We start from the raw sequence: 20610 nt of genomic DNA on the forward strand, positions 1-20610 counted from the left end.
TATCGGGCCCGGTGAGGCCGTGACCCCGGTCCCGTCCCGCCCGCAGGTGCTGCGCTTCCTGCGGTTGTTCGGGCCGGGCAAGAACGTGCCCTCGGTGTGGCGGAGCGCCCGCCGGAAGCGGAAGAAGAAGCCCCCGCCACGCGAGGCCCCCCCCGGAGGCCCGCCGCCCGACGGGGAGGCCGGCCCCGGCCCCCAGCCCGCCCCGTCCTCCCCGTGGGTGTCGGAGCCGGCGCCCCCGCCGCCCCCCGAGCAGTGCCTCTCCGACGACGAGGTGGGCACCGGGCCGCGGGCGGGCGGGCGGGCGGCCGGAGGCGGCGGCGGCGGGCCCGGGCTGAGCGCTCCCGCCCGCAGATCACCATGATGGCGCCGGTGGAGTCCAAGCTGAGCCAGGCGGCGGGGGCGGCCGCCAAGGTGGCCGAGTCCCAGCCGCAGGTGGCCGAGTGGCGATTCGGGCCGGCCCGCCTCTGGTACGACATGCTGGGCGTCCCCGAGGACGGCCGCGGCTTCGACTACGGCTTCAGGCTCAAGGAGCCCGACGACGACCAGCCCGGCGGACGCTCCCCGGCCCCGGAGGTGAGCCGGCGGGCAACGGTCCGGGCGGGGCGGACGGGCAGCTTGTTCGCTCGTACGATCGTATTTATTAAGCACTTACCTGGTGGGGTAGATTGGGTGACTCGTTCGATCGTATTTATCGAGCCCTTACTGTGTGCGGAGCGCTGGACTCATAGTAATAACGGTATTTGGATTGGGTGACTCGTTCGGTCGTTCGATCGTATTTATCGAGCCCTTACTGTGTGCGGAGCGCTGGACTCATAGTAATAACGGTATTTGGATTGGGTGACTCGCTCGGTCGTTCGATCGTATTTATCGAGCCCTTACTGTGTGCGGAGCGCTGGACTCATAATAATAACGGTATTTGGATTGGGTGACTCGCTCGGTCGTTCGATCGTATTTATCGAGCCCTTACTGTGTGCAGAGCGCTGGACTAATAATAATAATAACGGTGTTTGTTAAGCGCACCGGACCGGGTGGGAGGGACGGGCGAGCAGCGTGGCTCGGCGGAATGAGCCCGGGCTTTGGAGTCAGAGGTCATGGGTTCAAGTTCCGGCTCCCCTACTTGTCAGCCGTGTGACTTTGGGCAGGTCGCTTCACTTCTCTGGGCCTCAGTGACCTCATCTGGAAAATGGGGAGGAAGACTGTGAGCCCCCCAGGGGACAACCTGATCACCTTGTAACCTCCCCGGCGCTTAGAACAGTGCTTTGCACATAGTAAGCGCTTAATAAATGCCATCATTATTATTATTATGATCCGGCGTGGGATCCGCTTGTATCCTCCCCAGCGCTTAACACAGTGCTCGGCACATAATAAGTGCTGAATAAATGCCATCATTATTCTGGGCCTTAATTCCCTCATCTGGAGTAAGCGCTTAACAAATACCAAAATTATTATTATTATTATCTGGAAAATGGGGATGAAGACTGTGAGCCCCCCAGGGGACAACCTGATCACCTTGTAACCTCCCCAGCTCTTAGAACAGTGCTTTGCACATAGTAAGCGCTGAATAAATGCCATTATTATTATTATTCATTCATTCGATCATATTTATTGAGCGCGTACTGTGTGCAGAGCACTGGACTAATCATCAATCGTATTTATTGAGCACTTACTGTGTGCAGAGCGCTGTACTAAGCGCTTGGGAAGTACAAGTTGGCAACATATAGAGACAGTCCCTACCCAGCAGTGGGCTCACAGTCTAAAAGGGGGAGACAAAACCAAACATACTAACAAAATAAAATAAATAGAATAGATATGTACAAGTAAAATAAATAGAGTAATAAATATGTAAGAACATATATACATATTTACAGGTGCTGTGGGGAAGGGAAGGAGGTAAGATGGGGGGGATGGAGAGAGGGACGAGGTGGAGAGGAAGGAAGGGGCTCAGTCTGGGAAGGCCTCCTGGAGGAGGTGAGCTCTCAGTAGGGCCTTGAAGCTCTCAGTAGGGCCTTGAGATAATAATGATGGTATTTATTAAGCGCTTTCTGCGTGCAAAGCACTGTTCTGAGCACTGGGGAGGTTACCAGGTGATGGGGTGGTCCCACGGGGGGGCTCACAGTCTTCATCCCCATTTTCCAGATGAGGGAACTGAGGCCCAGAGAAGTGAAGGGACTTGCCCGAAGTCACACAGCTGACAAGTGGCGGAGCTGGGACTTGAACCCACGACCTCTGAGTCCAAAGCCCGGGCTCTTTCCACTGAGCCACGCTGCTTCTCCCTAGTTAAGCGATAACTACGTTCTAAGCACCCGGGACAGATCCAAGGGGAGCAGGTTGTCCCTCCTTGGGATTCGCGGTCCTCATCCCCGTTTTCCAGAGGAGGCGCGTCTGTCTGTCCGGCAGGAAGGCGGGGCGGCCGAGGAAACGGACCTGCTGGCCAACGAGAACTTCCTGATGGTCACCCAGCTGCACTGGGAGGACGACATCGTATGGGACGGCGAAGACGTCAAGCACAAGGGGACGAAGCCACAGCGGGCCAGCTTGGCCGGCTGGCTGCCCTCCAGCATGACGCGCAACGCCACGGCGTACAACGCCCAGCAAGGTGCCCGCCTCCCGGGAATTCCCGCGCCATCCGTTCCTTCATTCCGTCTTATTTCCTCATTCGATTGTATTCATTCCTTCATTCATTCAATGGCATTCATTGAGCGCCGACTCTGCAGAGCACTGTACCAAGCGCTTGGGAAGTTCAAATCGGCAAATTTGGGGAGCGCTTACCGTGCGCAGAGCGCCGGGCTGAGCGCTTGGATTCATTCCCGGAGCCTGTTGTCGGGTAGGGACCGGCTCTGTTGCCGATTTGTCATCATTATCAATCGTATTTATTGAGCGCTGACTGTGTGCAGAGCACCGTACTAAGCGCTTGGGAAGTACAAGTTGTCAACATATTGAGACGGTCCCTACCCAACAGTGGGCTCACAGTCTAAAAGGGGGATTTGCAAGCGCTTAGTACAGTGCTCTGCACAGAGTCAGCGCTCAAAAAATACGATTGAGTGAATGCACTCATTAAGTCGTATTTCTTGAGCGCTGACTGTGTGCAGAGCGCTGGACTGAGCGCTTGGATTCACTGGCTCCTTCTGTCGTATTTCTTGAGCGCTGACTGTGTGCACAGCGCTTGGATTCTTTCACTCATTCAGTTTTATTTCTTGAGCGCTGACTCTGTGCAGAGCGCTTGGATTCTTTCACGCATTCAGTTCTTTCCCGCGTTTACAAGGTGATCGGGTTGTCCCATGGGGGCTCACGGTCTTCCTCCCCATTTTCCAGATGAGGTGACCGAGGCCCAGAGAAGTGAAGTGACTTGCCCGAAGTCACACAGCTGACAGTTGGCGGAGCCGAAATTTGAACCCATGATCTCTGACTCCAAAGCCCGGGCTCTTTCCACTGAGCCACGCTGCTTCTCCGCAGCGTAGTAAATCAATGCTATTTACTGAGCGCTTACTGAATGCAGAGCACTGGACGGCACAGCAGAAATAGTAGACGTTCTCTGGCTGCCATCAGTGGTACTTTGAGCCCTTTCTATGGGCACAACAATCACTAGAGAAGTAGCGTGGCTCCGTGGAAAGAGCACGGGCTTTGGAGTCAGAGATCATGGGTTCAAATCCCGCCCCCGCCGACTGTCAGCTGTGTGACTTTGGGCGAGTCACTTCACTTCTCTGGGCCTCGGTGACCTCATCTGGAAAACGGGGATGAAGACCGTGAGCCCCCCGTGGGACAACCCGATCACCTCGTGACCTCCCCAGCGCTTAGAACAGTGCTTTGCACATAGTAAGCGCTTACTAAATGCCATCATTATTATTATTATTATTATTGATTGCGGGCAGGGAGCGCGTCTACCCGCCCTGTTTCATCATCCTCTCCCCCGAGCGCTTACACATAGTCAGCGCTCCCAAAGCACCATCGACGGCAGGAAAAGCGTCCACCGACTCGGTCTGATCGTCCTCCCCTGCCGAGCGCTCAGCCCAGCGCCCTGCCCGCGGTCAAGTCTCGATCCCACCCTTCCGACCAGGTGTGGCGGCCATCCTGGACGAGGACAAGCCCTGGTATTCCATCTTCCCGATCGACAACGAGGAGTTGGTGTACGGCCGCTGGGAGGACGGGATCATCTGGGACGCCCAGGCCATGGTCCGGCTGCTGGAGCCCCCCGTGCTGACCCTCGACCCCAACGACGAGAACCTCATCCTGGGTAGGGTCTCCCCCGCCGGAGCGGACGCTCCTGCGGCCCGTCGCGGTCGTCGACCTGGGGCCCCGGGGGCCCGCAGCCTTCGTTCCCATTTTGCAGAGAAGGGAACTGAGGCCCAGAGAAGCGAAGTAAGTGAATGATAATGTTATCGGCTGAGCATTTAGTACATGTCAAGCATTCATTCATTCGACGTCGTATTTATTGAACGCTTACTGTGTGCAGGGCACTGGACTAAGCACTTGGAAAGTACAATTTGGCAACTGCTTGAGACAGTCCCTACCCAATAACGGGCTCGCAGCCTCGAAGGGGGTGACGGACGACAAAACAAAACAAGTAGACGGGTGTCACGTGGGGCTCACTGTCACGGAGAGGCGAAGCAAGTGAAGTGACTCGCCCAAGGTCACACAGCCGACGGGTGGCAGAGCCGGGATTAGAGTCTCTGCGGGGTGACTTTGGGCGAGTCGCTTCACTTCTCCGGGCCTCAGTCCCCTCCTCTGTGAAAGGGGGACGAAGGCTGTGTAGAACCGGGACGGTTTCATTCATTCAATCGTATTTATTCATTCATTCAGTGGTATTTATTGAGCGCTTACTGTGTGCAGAGCACTGGACTGAGCGCTTGGGAAGTACATGTTGGCAACATATAGAGACGGTCCCTACCCATCAGTGGGCTCACAGCCTAAAAGGGGGAGACACACAACAAAACAAAACATAGTAACAAAATAAAATAAATAGAATAAATATGTACACATAAAATAGAGTAATTAAATACGTACAAACATATATACAAATATACAGGTACTGTGGAGAGGGGAAGGAGGTAAGGCAGCGGGGATGGGGAGGGGGAAGAGGGGCAGAGGAAGGAGTGAGCGCTTACTGTGTGCAGAGCACTGTACTAAGCGCTTGGGAAGTACAAGGTGGCAACATAGAGAGACGGTCCTTACCCAGCAACAGGTTCACAGTCTAGAAGGGAGAGACAGACAAAACAAAACATATTAACAAAGTGAAATAAATAGAATAGTAAATATGGACAAGTAAAATAGAGTAATAAATCTGGACAAACATATATACAGGTTTCCCACCTGATTTAGCTTGGATCTACGCCAGCGCTTAGTACGGTGCCCGGCACCTAGTAAGCGCTTCCCAAAGACCATAAAAGAACAAGAGAGAGAGAACCCCCTTCTAGACTGCGAGCCCACTGTTGGGTAGGGACCGTCTCTATATGTCGCCACCTTGGACTTCCCAAGCGCTTAGTACAGTGCTGTGCACACTGTAAGCGCCCAATAAATACGATTGAATGAATGAACCGGGGCCCCGCCTTGCCCGAGGTTCACGGGCGAGGAAATCGGGAACACAGGTCTCGAATCACCGCTTTTGGGAAGGGGAGACGGAAGCCCCGGCAGGCGAAGTGACGCACCCAAGGGCAAGGGGAGGATCCGGGACGGTGACCCCGCCTCGAGTTCCTCCCGCCTTCCCCGTTCCCAGAAATTCCCGACGAGAAAGAAGAGGCGACGTCCACGTCTCCGTCCAAGGAGAACAAGAAGGAATCCTCCCTGAAAAAGAGTCGCATCCTGCTGGGGAAGACGGGGGTCATCAAGGAGGAGCCCCAGCAGGTGGGAGAGGGCCGGCGGGGGTGGGCCCGGACGTCCCCATGTCACCGGGCCCCTGCGGAGGGGTGGATTTACTCATTCATTCATTCAGCCGTATTTATTGAGCGCTTACTGTGTGCAGAGCACTGTGCTAAGCGCTTGGGAAGTCCAAGTCGGCGACGTATAGAGACGGTCCCTACCCTACAGCGGGCTCACGGTCTAGAAGGGGGTTCTCTCCCTCTTGTTCTTCTATGGTCTTTGGGAAGCGCTTACTAGGGGCCGGGCACCGTACTAAGCGCTGGCGTAGATCCAAGCTAAATCAGGTGGGAAACCTGTATATATGTTTGTCCAGATTTATTACTTGTCCGTATTTACTGTTCTATTTATTTTACTTTGTTAATATATTCTGTTTTGTAATCAATCAGTCGTATTGAGCGCTTACTGTGTGCAGAGCACTGGACTAAGCGCTGGGGAAGTACAGGTTGGCGACGTATAGAGACGGTCCCTACCCAACAGCGGGCTCACGGTCTAGAAGGGGGAGACAGACAACAAAACAATAAAATAGGATAGTAAATACATACAAGTAAAATAAATAGAGTAATAAATCTGTACAAACATATATACAGGTGTTGTGGGAAGGGGAAGGAGGTAAGGCGGGGAGGAGAGGGAGAGGAAGGGCATTCCATCGTATTTGTTAAGCGCTTACCGTGTACAGAGCACTGTACTAAGCCCCTGGGGAAATCCAAAGCAGTAATAAAAGGTGACATTCCCTGCCCACAACGAGCTGACAGTCCGGAGCGGGGGACGACGGGCGTCAGTACAAATAAATAAAATGACAGATCTGGACATAAGTGGTGTGGGGGCTTCCCAGACTGAGCCCCCTCTTTCCTCTCCCCCTCCTTCCCCTCTCCATCCCCCCGCCTTGCCTCCTTCCCTTCCCCACAGCACCTGTATATATGTTTGTACGTATTTATTACTCTATTTATTTATTTTACTTGTACATATCTATTCTATTTATTTTATTATGTTAATATGTTTTGTTTTGTTCTCTGTCTCCCCCTTCTAGACTGGGAGCCCACTGTTGGGTAGGGACTGTCTCTATATGTTGCCAATTTGTACTTCCCAAGCGCTTAGTTAGAGTGCTCTGCACACAGTAAGCGCTCAATAAATACGATTGATTGTGGGGCTGGCTGGGGGAAAGGGCAAAGGGAATAAGTCAGGGCGATGCAGAAGCGGGTGGGAGATGAGGAAAAGGGGGGCTTAGTCTGGGAAGCCCTCTGGGAGGAGGTGGGCCTTCTGTAGGGCTTTGAAGCGGGGAGAGCAGGGGTCTGTGGGATTTGAGGAGCGGAGCGTGCCAGGCTGGAGGAGGAGGCGGCGGCCCCGGGGAGGCCTTAATAGCCCACGGGGACCAATCAATCAATCAATCAGTCGTATTTATTGAGCGCTTACTGTGTGCAGAGCACTGTACTAAGCGCTTGGGAAGTACAAGTCGGCAACACATAGAGACAGTCCCTACCCAACAGTGGGCTCACAGTCTAAAAGGGGGAGACAGAGAACAAAACCAAACATACTAACAAAATAAAATAAATAGAATAGGTATGTACAAGTCAAATAAATAAATAAATATGTACAAACATATATACAGGTGCTGTGGGGAAGGGAAGGAGGTAAGATGGGGGGGATGGAGAGGGGGACGAGGGGGAGAGGAAGGAAGGGGCTCAGTCTGGGACCAGTTTCCATGGACGCCGAAGTGGCCGGGCGACCGCTGGAGGATGGGGGAGACGCCCGCTGAACGTTTTTACAGAAAAATGATGCGGGCGGCGGAGGGAAGCCTGGGCCGGAGTGGGGAGAGGCGGGAGGCCGAGGCGGTCATCCAGGAGGGGCGATTATGCGGGGCGGGGCGGGGGGCTGACGTCCGGTCGTCGGCCCCCCAGAACATGTCCCAGCCGGAAGTGAAGGACCCCTGGAACCTGTCCAACGACGAGTTCTACTACCCCAAGCAGCAGGGCCTGCGCGGGACCTTCGGCGGGAACATCATCCAGGTGAGCTCGGGGGGCCGGGGGCCGGGGGTCGGCCGTCCCGGGCCTGGGTTCGAAGCCGCGCCGTCTGTTTCTCCCGCCGCCGCCGCAGCACTCGATTCCGGCCGTGGAGCTGAGGCAGCCCTTCTTCCCCACCCACATGGGGCCCCTGAAACTGCGCCAGTTCCACCGGCCCCCACTGAAGAAGTACTCCTTCGGGGCCCTGTCCCAGCCGGGCCCCCACCCGGTCCAGCCCCTCATGAAGCACATCAAGAAGAAGGCCAAGGTGCGGGAGCAGGAGCGGCAGGCCTCGGGCGGGGGCGAGATGTTCTTCATGCGCACGGCGCAGGACCTCACGGGCCGGGACGGGGACCTCATCCTGGCCGAGTACAGCGAGGAGAACCCCCCGCTGATGATGCAGGTCGGCATGGCCACCAAGATCAAGAACTACTACAAGCGGGTGAGTCCGCGGCCTGCCTGCGGCGGGGCCGACTTCGCGAGCCCCGTCCTTCAGAGGACGGGACGGGAGACTCGGCCGGCCCGATTGGACTGTGAGCCCACTGTTGGGTAGGGACCGTCTCTCTCCGTTGCCAACTTGGACTTCCCAAGCGCTTAGTACAGTGCTCTGCACATAGTAAGCGCTCAATAAATACGATTGATGATGATTCCCTGCCCTCCACGACCTCCCGGTCTAGCAAGGGACAAGAGTGAAACCATTCTTCATCATCATCATCTCCCACCCGCTTCTGCATCGCCCTGACTTATTCCCTTTGCCCTTCCCCCTGGTCAGCCCCACACCACTTATGTCCAGAATAGATTTATTAGATGTTGCCTACTTGTAATAATAATAATAATTATAATGGCATTTATTAAGCGCTTACTATGTGCAAAGCACTGTTGTAAACACTGGGGAGGTTACAAGGTGATCACGTTGTCCCTCGGGGGACTCACAGCCTTAATCCCCATTTTGCAGATGAGATAACAGGCACGGAGAAGGTAAGCGACTTGCCCAAGGTCACACAGCTGACAGTTGGCGGAGCCGGGATTTGAACCCCTGACCTCTGACTCCGAAGCCCGGGCTCTTTCCACTGAGCCACACTGCTTCTTCAAGCGCTTAGTCCAGTGCTCAGTATAAGCGCTCAATAAATACGATTGAACGCAGGAATGAATTCATTCGGTCGCCTTTATTGGGCGCTTACCGTGTGCAGAGCACTGGACTAAGCGCTTGGGAGGGGACGAGAGAACAACGGACGGGTGAGGTTACGCCTCTCCCGGCAGGGCTGGCATTAAGTCGGTTTGTTCCCTCGGATTTCTTTCATTCATTGTCGTATTTATTAAAAATTATATTAGTGCACATAGCAAGTGCTTAACAAACGCCATCATTATTAATAATAATAATAGTGGTATTTGTTAAAGTAATAGTATTATCGTATTAGTAACGGTAGTAGTAGTAATAATAATAATGGTATTGGTTAGGCATTTATTACGTGCCAGGCACTGTTGTAAGCGCTGGTACAAGGTGATCAGGTTGTCCCACATGGGGCTCACGGGCTTCATCCCCATTTTATAGATGAGGTCACTGAGGTACAGAGAAGTTGAGCGGCAGAGCCGGGACTAGAACCCATGTCCTCCGACTCCCAAGCCCGGGCTCTTTCCACCAAGCCACGATGCTTCTCTTATTGAGGGCTTCTCTTATTTATTGAGCGCTTACCGTGGGCAGAGCACTGTACTAAGCGCTAGGGAGAGAACGACGGGACAATAAACTGACACATTCCCCACCTGCAACGAGCCCGTTGTTGGGTAGGGACTGTCTCCGTACGTTGCCTACTCGTACTTCCCAAGCGCTTAGTCCAGTGCTCCGCACACAGTCAGCGCTCAGTAAATGCGATTTATTTCTGTTGGTGCCTGTCTCCCCTTCCATTCATTCATTCAATCACATTTAGTGAGCGCTGACTGTGTGCAGAGCACTGCACTGAGCGCTTGGGAAGTACGAATGAATGAATGGAGGGGGAGATAGGCACCAATAGAAATAAATGGGATTTATTGAGCGCTGACTGTGTGCAGAGCACTGTCCTAAGCGCTTGGGAGAGGACGATAGAACCGACTCGTTCCCTGCCCACAAGGAGCTGACAGTCTAGAGGGGGAGACGGACAGGAAGCGGTGGGGGGAGGCCTCCGGGACTGACCGGGACCCCGAGGAGCGGCCGCGCTCACCATTTTGTTGCTTCTTCCCCTCAGAAACCCGGGAAGGACCCCGGCGCCCCGGATTGCAAATACGGAGAGACCATCTACTGCCACACGTCTCCTTTCCTGGGCTCTCTCCACCCGGGCCAGCTGCTCCAGGTGAGAGCCCGTCGCCGTCCCCCCCATCCCCTGCCCCGGGGGCCGTCGTCCCCCCCAGCTCCCTCCCCGACGTCCATCCGGGCCCCCGAGTCCGGCTCCAGACTGCGAGCCCACTGTCGGGTAGGGACCGTCTCTATATGTTGCCAACTTGGACTTCCCAAGCGCCTAGTAGAGTGCTCTGCACACAGTAAGCGCTCAATAAATACGATTGAATGAATGAATGAATGAATGGTACAGTGGTCCAGGATGACAGAGCCACTTCCTTAATGAAAATAATAACTATCTTCTTTGTTACGCGCTTCCTAGGGGCCCAAGCGATGCTCACTCTATTAATAATAACGGTAGTGAGTAATGATGGTATATGTTAAGCGCCTAACAGGTGCCCACGCAATGATAGCTATAATCATAATAGTAGTGAGGAATTGTGGCATTTGCTAAGTGCTTATCAGGTGCCCATGCAGTAATAGTAATAACAATAATGAAAAGTTATGGTGTTTGTTTAATGCTTACTAGGTGCCCAAGCAATAATAGCTATAATAATAATAGCAATAATTAATAATTATGGTGTTTAAGTGCTTACTGGGTGCCCAAGCAATAATAACTATAATCATAATAGCAATAATGAATAATTATGGTGTTTAAGTGCTTACTAGGTGCCCAAGCAATAATAACTATAATCATAATAGCAATAATTAATAATTATGGTGTTTAAGGGCTTACTAGGTGCCCAAGCAATAATAACTATAATCATAATAGCAATAATTAATAATTATGGTGTTTAAGTGCTTACTGGGTGCCCAAGCAATAATAACTATAATCATAATAGCAATAATTAATAATTGTGGTATTTAAGTGCTTGCTAGGTGCCCAAGCAATAATCACTATAATAATAACAATAGCAATAATTAATAATTATGGTGTTTAAGTGCTAACTAGGTGCCCAAGCAATAATAACTCTCATAATAATAATAGTGAATAATTATGGTATTTAAGCAGTTCCTAGGTGCCCAAGCAATAATAATTATAGTAATAACAATAATGAATAATTATGATATTTGCTTAACGCTTATCAGGTGCCCAAGCAATATTAACTATTATAATAATAACAACAATAGTGAGTAATTGTGGTATTTGTTAAGCGCCTACCAGGTGCCCACGCAGTGAAAACTATAATCATAATAATAGTGAGGAATTGTGGCATTTACTAAGTGCTTATCAGGTGCCCACGCAATAATAATAATAGTAATAACAATAATGGAAAGTTATGGTAATTGTTTAATGCTTACTAAGTGCCCAGCAATAATAACTGTAATAATAATAACAATAATGAATAATTATGGTGGTTAAGTGCTTACTACGCACCCAAGCAATAACAACTCTAATAATAACAGTAGTGAATAATTATGGTATTTGTTAAGTGCCTACCGGGGCCCACGCGATGATAACTATAATCATAATAATAGTGAGGAATTGTGGCATTTGCTAAGTGATTATCAGGTGCCCACGCAATAATAATAATAGTAATAACAATAATGAAAAGTAATGGTAACTGTTTAATGCTTACTAAGTGCCCGAGCAATAATAACTATTATAATAATAATAATAAAGAATAATTGTGGCGGTTAAGTGCTTACTAGGTGCCCAAGCAGTAATAACTCTAATGATAATAACGGCAGTGAATAATTATGGTATTTGTTAAGCGCTTCCTAGGTGCCCAAGCGATAATAATAATAGTAATAACAATAATGAATAATTATGGTATTTGCTTAACGCTTATCAGGTGTCCAAGCAATGCTGACTATTATAATGATAATAGCAATAGTGAGTAATTATGGTATTTGTTAAGCGCCTACCAGGTGCCCACGCAGTGAAAACTATAATCATAATAATAGTGAGGAATTGTGGCATTTGCTAAGTGCTTATCAGGTGCCCACGCAATAATAATAATAATAGTAATAACAATAATGAAAAGTAATGGTAACTGTTTAATGCTAAGTGCCCGAGCAATAATAACTATTATAATAATAATAATAAAGAATAATTATGGCGGTTAAGTGCTTACTAGGTGCCCAAGCAGTAATAACTCTAATGATAATAACGGCAGTGAATAATTATGGTATTTGTTAAGCGCTTCCTAGGTGCCCAAGCGATAATAATAATAGTAATAACAATAATGAATAATTATGGTATTTGCTTAACACTTAGGTGTCCAAGCAAAACTGTTATAATGATAATAGCAGTAGTGAGTAATTATGGTATTTGTTAAGCGCCTACCAGTTGCCCATGCAGTGAAAACTATAATCATAATAATAGTGAGGAATTGTGGCATTTGCTAAGTGCTTATCAGGTGCCCACACAATAATAATAATAGTAATAACAATAATGGAAAGTTATGTTAATTGTTTAATGCTTACTAAGTGCCCAGCAATAATAACTGTAATAACAATAATGAATAATTATGGCGGTTAAGTGCTTACTACACGCCCAAGCAATAATAACTCTAATAATAATAACAGTAGTGAATAATTATGGTATTTGTCAAGTGCTTCCTAGGTGCCCAAGCAATACTATTATAATAATAATAACAGTAGTGAGTAATTATGGTATTTGTTTAGCGCTTTCTAGGTGCCCAAGCCATATAACTATAATAATAACGATGATAACAATAATAGTAACGGTACTCGTTAAGGACGTACTCTGTGCCAGGCACTGTACTAAGCGCTGGGATGGATCCAAGCAAATCGGGTTGGACGCAGTCCCTGTCCCACTGTCCCAGTGTCAGTCCCCATTTGACAGATGAGGGAACTGAGGCCCAGAGAAGTGAAGTGACTGGCCCAAGGTCACCCAGCCGACAAGCGGCGGAACCGGGCCGAGAACCCTGTGATTCCCAGGCCCGGGCTCTACCCGCCCTGCTCCTCACGGCCCTCTCCCTCCCCCAGGCCTTTGAGAACAACCTGTTCCGCGCGCCCATCTACCTGCACAAGATGCCGGAGACCGACTTCCTCATCATCCGGACGCGGCAGGGCTACTACATCCGGGAGCTGGTGGACATCTTCGTGGTGGGCCAGCAGTGCCCCTTGTTCGAGGTGCCCGGCCCCAACTCCAAGCGGGCCAACACGCACATCCGTGACTTCCTGCAGGTGAGCGGGGCCTGGGCTCAAATCCTAAAAAGAAATAACTCCCCGACTCCCTCCAGTTACGGCCCCGTCGCCCTCCTCCCCTTCCTCTCCGAAGTCCTGGAGTGAGTCGTCTACACCTGCTGCCTCCACGTCTTCCTCTCGCGGACCCCCTCCTCCGGTCTGGCTTCTGTCCCCCTCGCTCCGAGGAAAGCGGCCTCTCGGAGGTCCCCGCCGCTCCGCTCCGTCCCGATGGTCCCCGGCCTCCGGGCCTCCTTCCGCCCCGCGGCCCACCTCGGCTTCTCCCGCTTCTCCTCCCGCCTCTTCTCCGGCTCCTTCGCCGTTTCCTCCTCGGCCTCCCACCCCCGGACTGTGGGGGTCCCCCGGGGCTCAGTCCCCGGCCCCCTCCGTCTACCCCCGCTCCCTCGGAGGGCTCATTCGCTCCCACGGCTTCAACACCCACCTCTTTTTTTTCCTCCAGTGGTGTTTATTAAGCACTTACTATGCGTCCGGCACTGTGTTAAGCACTGGGATGGATAATAATAATAAGAATGATGGTATTTGTTAAGCGCTTACTAGGTACCAAGCACCGTTCTAAGTGCCGGGGTAGATGCAAGGTCACCAGGGTGTCCCTCGTGGGGCTCCCCGGCTAAATCTCCATTTTCCAGACGAGGGAACTGAGGCCCAGAGAAGTGAAGGGACTCGCCCAAAGTCACCCAGCTGGCGAGTGGCGGAGCCGGGATCAGAACCCACGACCTCTGACTCCCAAGCCCGAGCTCCTTTCACTGAGTCACGCTGCTTCTCTGATCCAAACCTATCAGTTTGGACACAGTCTCTGTCCCACATGGGGCTCCCGGACTTCCTCCCCCTTTTACACATGATATGTTGCCAACTTGGACTTCCCGAGTGCTTAGTAAATAATAATAATAATAATAATGGCATTTATTAAGTGCTTACTATGTGCGAAGCACTGTTCTAAGCGCTGGGGAGGTTACAGGGTGATCAGGTTGTCCCACGGGGGGGCACACAGTCTTAATCCCCATTTTCCAGTACAGTGCTCTGCACGCAGTAAGCGCTCAATAAATACGATTGAATGAACGAACGTGAGGTCACCGAGGCCCGGAGAAGTGAAGTGACTTGCCCAGGGTCCCTCAGCAGCGGTTCCCTCGGGCAGAGGACTGTACTGAGCGCTCTGGAGTGCCTGAGAGAACGGGAGCCGTTCCCTGCCGCCCCCCCCCACCGCACACACAGGCACACACGCTCTCTCACGCGTGTTTGTCTCCGGGCAGGTGTTCATCTACCGCCTTTTCTGGAAGAGCCGGGACCGGCCCCGGAGGATCCGCATGGAGGACATCAAGAAGGCCTTCCCCTCCCATTCCGAGAGCAGCATCCGCAAGAGGCTGAAACTCTGCGCCGACTTCAAGCGCACCGGTCAGCGGGGTCACCGTCCGGCGGGGGGGACGGGGAGGACCTGCCCGGGAGGGGGTCCGGCGCGGGCGGGGGGCAGCCGTGGCGGCTCCCCTCACCCCCCGGGGTCTCCGTCCAGGCATGGATTCCAACTGGTGGGTCCTGAAATCGGATTTCCGGCTGCCCACGGAGGAGGAGGTCCGGGCCATGGTGTCCCCCGAGCAGTGTTGCGCCTACTATAGTATGATCGCGGCCGAACAGAGGCTCAAGGTGAGTTCTCCCCAGCCCCCTGGCCCCCTCCTCGACACCTAGGTCGGTCACCCCAGGCCGAGACTGTCGGCACTTTGGGGGCTGGCAATGGGTCTGTTTATTAGTAACAGTAATAAAAATGATAATAACAGTGGTCTTTGTTAAGCGCTTACTATGGGCCATGCACTGTTCTAAGCGCTGAGGAAGACAAGTCCCGGTCCTGCTAAATATTGGGGGAGATCCAAGCTGATGTCCCCCGTGGGGCCCACGGTCTTAATCCCCGTTTTACAGATGAGGGAACCGAGGCCCACAGAAGCGATGTGACTTGCCCAGGGTCCTTCATTCGTTGTCGTATTTATTGAGCGCTTACTGTGTGCAGAGCACTGGACTAAGCGCTTGGGAAGTCCAAGTTGGCAACATCTAGAGATGGTCCTTACCCAACAGCGGGCTCACAGTCTAGAAGGGGGAGACGGACAACAAAACAAAACGTGTGGACAGGTGTCAGGTTATCAGAATAAATAGAAGTAAAGGCAGATGCACATCAGGTCTCACAGCAGACAGTTGGCAGAGCTGAGGTTAGGAACCTGTTCATTCATTCGATCGTATTGAGCACTTACTGTATGCAGAGCACTGTGCTAAGCACTTGGGAAGTACAGGTCGGCAACATATAGAGACGGTCCCTACCCGATGACGGGCTCATAGTCTAGAAGGGGGAGACGGACAGCAAAACAAAACATGTAGACAGGTGGCTCTGGACACATAATTAACGAATAAATAGAATAGTAAATATGTGCAAGAAAAATAGAGTAATAAATCTGTACAAGGGTTGTGGGGAGGGGAAGGAGGTAGAGCTAGCGGGGTGGGGAGGAGGAGAGGAAAAAGGGGGCTCAGTCTGGGAAGGCCTCTTGGAGGAGGTGAGCTCTCAGTAGGGCTTTGAAGGGAGGAAGAGAGCTAGTTTGGCGGATGTGCGGAGGGAGGGCATTCCGGGCCGGGGGGAGGACGTTGGCCCGGGTTCGACGGCGGGATGGGCGAGAATGAGGTACAGTGAGGAGGTGAGCGGCAGAGGAGCGGAGGGTGCGGGCTGGGCTGGAGAAGGAGAGAAGGGAGGTGAGGTAGGAGGGGGCGAGGGGATGGACGGCCTTGAAGCCCAGGGTGAGGAGTTTCTGCCTGATGCGCAGATTGATTGGTAGCCACTGGAGATTTTTGAGGAGGGGAGTGACATGCCCAGAGCGTTTCTGTACCGTTCTAAGCACTGGGGTAGACAAGTCCCCGTCCCACTAAATATTGGGGTAGATCCAAGCTCATGTCCCCCGTGGGGCTCACAGTCTTAATCCCCCTTTTACAGATGAGGGAACCGAGGCCCACAGAAGCCAAGTGACTCGCCCAGGGTCACACAGCAGACAGTTGGTGGAGTAGAGATTAGAACCCCGTTCTCCCTCCTGCTTAGACCGCCAGGCCCACGTGGGGCCCGACGAGCTAGTACCTAGAAAAGCAGCGTAGCCCAGTGGAAAGATCCCGGCCCTGGGAGTCAGGACGACCCAGGTTCTCATCCCGGCTCCGCCACGTGTCTGCTGGGTGACTTGACTTCTCTGGCCCTCCGTTCCCTCATCTGTAAAATGGGGAGTCAGGCTGTCAGCCCCACGCGGGACATGGACTGTGTCCAACCTGATGAGCTTGGATCCACCCCAGCGCTTAGTACAGTGCCTTGAACATAGTAGGTGCTTAACAGATATCATTTTAAAATAACAAGACAGACCCCCCCCCCGACTCTCCCCAGTGATCCAGCTCAGACCGTGCAATACCTTTGACTCTCCTCTCTCCATCTTTGACTGTCCCCCACTGACCCAGCCCTGATCTTCCAAGATCCGAGACTCTCCCCCTCCATCCCTGACTCTCCCCCTCCATCCCTGACTCTTCCCTAGTGACCCAGCACAGTCCATCCAACACCCCCTGACTGTCCCCTCTCCCACTGTCCCCCGATGACCCAGCCCTGGCCATCCAACCCCCCGGACTCTCCCCTCTCCATCCCTGACTGTCCCCTGGTGACCTAGAATGGACCTTCCAATACCCCTAACTCTTCCCCTCCATCTCTGACTCTCCTCCGGTGACCCAGCCCTGACCATCCAACCCCCCGGACTCTCCCCTCTCCATCCCTGACTGTCCCCTAGTGACCTAGAATGGACCTTCCAACACCCGTAACTCTCCCCTCTCCTTCTCTGACTCTCCTCCGGTGTCCCAGCGTAGACCATCCAACCCCCCGGACTCTCCCTTCTCCATCCCTGACTTTCCCCCACTGACCCAGCCCTGACCTTCCAACACCCCAGACTCTCCCCTCTCCATCCCTGACTCTCCCTTGGTGACCCAGAACCGACCCTCCAACACCCCCGGACTATCCCCTCTTCACCTCCGGTTTTCCCCCAGTGACCCAGCACGGACCATCCAGCTTTCTGGACTCTCCTCTCCATCCCTCACTCTTCCCTAGTGACCCAGAAGGGACCATCCAACCCTCCGACTCTCCCCTCTCCATCCGACTGTCCCCTAGTGACCCAGAATGGGCCATTCAGCACCCCCTGACTGTCCCCTCTCCATCCCTGACTGTCCCCTAGTAGCCCATCATGGACCCTCCAGCACCCCTAATTCTCCCCTCTGTATCCCTGACTCTCCCCAGTCACCCAGAACGGATCATCCAGCACCCCTGGACTCTCCCCTAGTGACCCAGCCCGGACCATCCAACACCTGTATCTCTCCCCTCCATTCCTGACTGTCCCCCATTGACCCAGAACGGACCCTCCAACACCCCTGACTCTTCCCTCTCCATCTCTCGCTGTCCCCCAGTGACCCAGAACGGACCCTCCAACACCCCTGACTCTTCCCTCTCCATCTCTCACTGTCCCCCAGTGACCCAGAACGGACCATCCAACACCCCTGACTCTTCCCTCTCCATCCCTCACTGTCCCCTAGTGACCCAGAACGGACCATCCAGCATCCCAAACTCTCCCCCTCCATCCTTGACTCTCCCCTAGTGACCCAGCACGGACCATCCAACCCCCCTGACTCTCCCCTCTCCATCTCTGATTCTCTCCCAGTGACTCAGCACGGACCGTCCAACACTTCTAACTGTGGAAAGAGCCCGGGCTTGGGAGCCAGAGGCTGTGGGTTCAAATCCCGGCTCTGCCCCTTGCCAGCTGTGTGACTTTGGGGAAGTCACTTCTCTGTGCCTCAGTTGCCTCATCTTTAAAATGGGGATGAAGACTGTGAGTCCTATGTGGGGCAACCTGATCACCCTGTACCCTCCCCAGCACTTAGAACAGTGCTTTGCACATAGTAAGCGCTTAACAAATGCCATCATCATTATTTATTATTATCCCTGACTGTCCCCTAATGACAGTGACAGTTGAATGGACCATCCAACACCCCCGACACTCCCCTGGTGACTCAGAACGGACCATCCGACACCCCGACTCTCCCCTCTCCATCTCTCACTCTCCTCCAGTGACCCAGAATGGCCCCTCCAGCACCTCTAACTCTCCCGTCTCCATCCCTGACTGTCCCCTAGTGACCCAGAACGGACCGTTCAACACCCCTTAGCTCCCTTCTCCATCCCTGACTGTGCCCCAGTAACCCAGCCCGGACTCTCCAACACCCCCTGACTCTCCCCTCTCCATCCCGGACTCTCCCTTGGTGACCCAGCACGGACCCTCCAACACCCCTCCCTAACTCTCCCCTCTGTTCCTGTCCCCCACTGACCCAGAACGGACCATCCAGCCCCCTGACTCTCCCCTCTCCATCTTTCACTCTCCTCCAGTGACCCAGAATGGCCCCTCCAACACCTCTAACTCTCCCATCTCCATCCCTGACTGTCCCCTAGTGACCCAGAACGGACCATTCAACACCCCTTGGCTCCCTTCTCCATCCCTGACTGTGCCCCAGTAACCCAGCCCGTACTCTCAAACACCCCCTGACTCTCCCCTCTCCATCCCGGACTCTCCCCTGGTGACCCAGAACGGATCATCCAACACCCCCTGACTGCCTCCTCTCCATCCTTGACTCTCCCCCAGTGACCCAGCACGGACCCTCCAACACTCCTAACTCTCCCCTCCGTTCCTGACTGTCCCCCACTGACCCAGAACGGCCCCTCCAACCCCCCTGACTCTCCCCTCTCCATCCCTTACTCTCCCCCAGTGACCCAGAATGGACCATCCAACACCTCTAACTCTCCCTTCTCCATCCCTGACTGTCCCCTAGTGACCCAGAACGGACCATCCAACTTCCCAAAGTCTCCCCTTCCATCCCTGACTTCCCTAGCGACCCAGAACGGACCCTCCGACACCCCCTAACTCTCCCCTCTCCATCCCTGACTCTCCCCTGGTGACCCCGAACGGATCATCCAACACCCCCGACTGCCTCCTCTCCATCCCTGACTCTCCCCGAGTGACCCAGCACGGACCCTCCGACCCCCGCCCGCTCCCCCTCACTCGGGGGGGATGACCAGCGTCGTCCCATCGCGCCCCGTCCGTTCTCACCACGCCCCGTCCGGTCTGTCCCTCCAGGACGCCGGCTACGGAGAGAAGTCCTTCTTCGCCCCCGAAGAAGAGAACGAGGAAGACTTCCAGATGAAGATCGACGACGAGGTAAAGGCGGGCGAGGGTCCGGGCGGGACGGAGATTTCCCAGCGGGCTCCCCACCCGCGCCAGCGTCGCCCGCCTCCCGATCCTCAGCCTCGGTCTCCCCCTCGACCCCCCAGGTCCGCACGGCACCCTGGAACACCACTCGCGCCTTCATCGCCGCCATGAAAGGGAAGTGCCTGCTGGAGGTGACTGGGGTGGCCGATCCCACGGGCTGCGGAGAGGGCTTCTCCTACGTCAAGATCCCCAACAAGCCCACCCAGCAGAAGGTAGGACGGCCCGCCGCCAGGCAAGGGGGGCACCGCGCCCGGCTTGGGGGTGCGGAGACGCCCCCGGGTCGGACACTGTCATGGCTACTTCCCCTCTCCACCGGCGGCCGGGTCTGCTGACTCTGTCGTCCTCTCATTCAATCGTACTTATTGAGCGTTTACTGCGTGCAGAGCACTGTACTAAGCGCTTGGGAAGTACAAGTTGGCAACATCTAGAGACGGTCCCTACCCAAAGAGCTCTGCGCACAGTTGACTGGCAGCTCCTGGAGGGCGGGGGTCGTGTTTATGGCCCCTATTGAGAAGCAGCGTGGCTCAGTGGAAAGAGCCCGGGTTTGGGAGTCACAGGTCGTGGGTTCAAATCCCGACTCCGCCAATTGTCGGCTGTGTGACTTGGGGCGAGTCACTTCACCTCCCTGGTGCCTCAGTTCCCTCATCTGTCAAATGGGGATGAAGACCGCGAGCCCCCCGTGGGACAACCTGACCACCTTGTGACCTCCCCGGCGCTTAGAACGGTGCTTTGCATGTAGTAAGCGCTCAATAAATGTCATCGTTATCAATCAATCAATCAATCATATTTATTGAGCGCTTACTATGTGCAGAGCACTGTACTAAGCGCTTGGGAAGTACAAATTGGCAACACATAGAGACAGTCCCTACCCAACAGTGGGCTCACAGTCTAAAAGGGGGAGACAGAGAACAAAACCAAACATACCAACAAAATAAAATAAATAGGATAGAATCGTTATCATTATCATCGGACCTTGGGCAGG

At 53.5% G+C, this 20610-nt stretch overlaps 1 protein-coding gene across 3 annotated transcripts in view; it reads left to right on the forward strand.

Moving 5' to 3' along the window:
- TAF1 (TATA-box binding protein associated factor 1) overlaps positions 1-20610 on the forward strand; it is a 70984-nt gene that overhangs the window by 14853 nt on the left and 35521 nt on the right. For all 3 annotated transcript variants that reach the window (XM_038747864.1, XM_038747862.1, XM_038747863.1), the window contains exons 6-18: positions 47-271; positions 352-573; positions 2398-2596; positions 4055-4231; positions 5711-5838; positions 7749-7856; positions 7945-8292; positions 10070-10174; positions 13114-13314; positions 14580-14721; positions 14837-14967; positions 19497-19577; positions 19691-19840. In XM_038747864.1, coding sequence (XP_038603792.1) covers positions 47-271; positions 352-573; positions 2398-2596; positions 4055-4231; positions 5711-5838; positions 7749-7856; positions 7945-8292; positions 10070-10174; positions 13114-13314; positions 14580-14721; positions 14837-14967; positions 19497-19577; positions 19691-19840 — 2217 coding nt within the window. The remainder of the gene's footprint in view (positions 1-46; positions 272-351; positions 574-2397; positions 2597-4054; positions 4232-5710; positions 5839-7748; positions 7857-7944; positions 8293-10069; positions 10175-13113; positions 13315-14579; positions 14722-14836; positions 14968-19496; positions 19578-19690; positions 19841-20610) is intronic.

The sequence above is a fragment of the Tachyglossus aculeatus genome, chromosome 6 (genome assembly GCF_015852505.1).
Source record: "Tachyglossus aculeatus isolate mTacAcu1 chromosome 6, mTacAcu1.pri, whole genome shotgun sequence".
Taxonomy (NCBI): domain Eukaryota; kingdom Metazoa; phylum Chordata; class Mammalia; order Monotremata; family Tachyglossidae; genus Tachyglossus; species Tachyglossus aculeatus.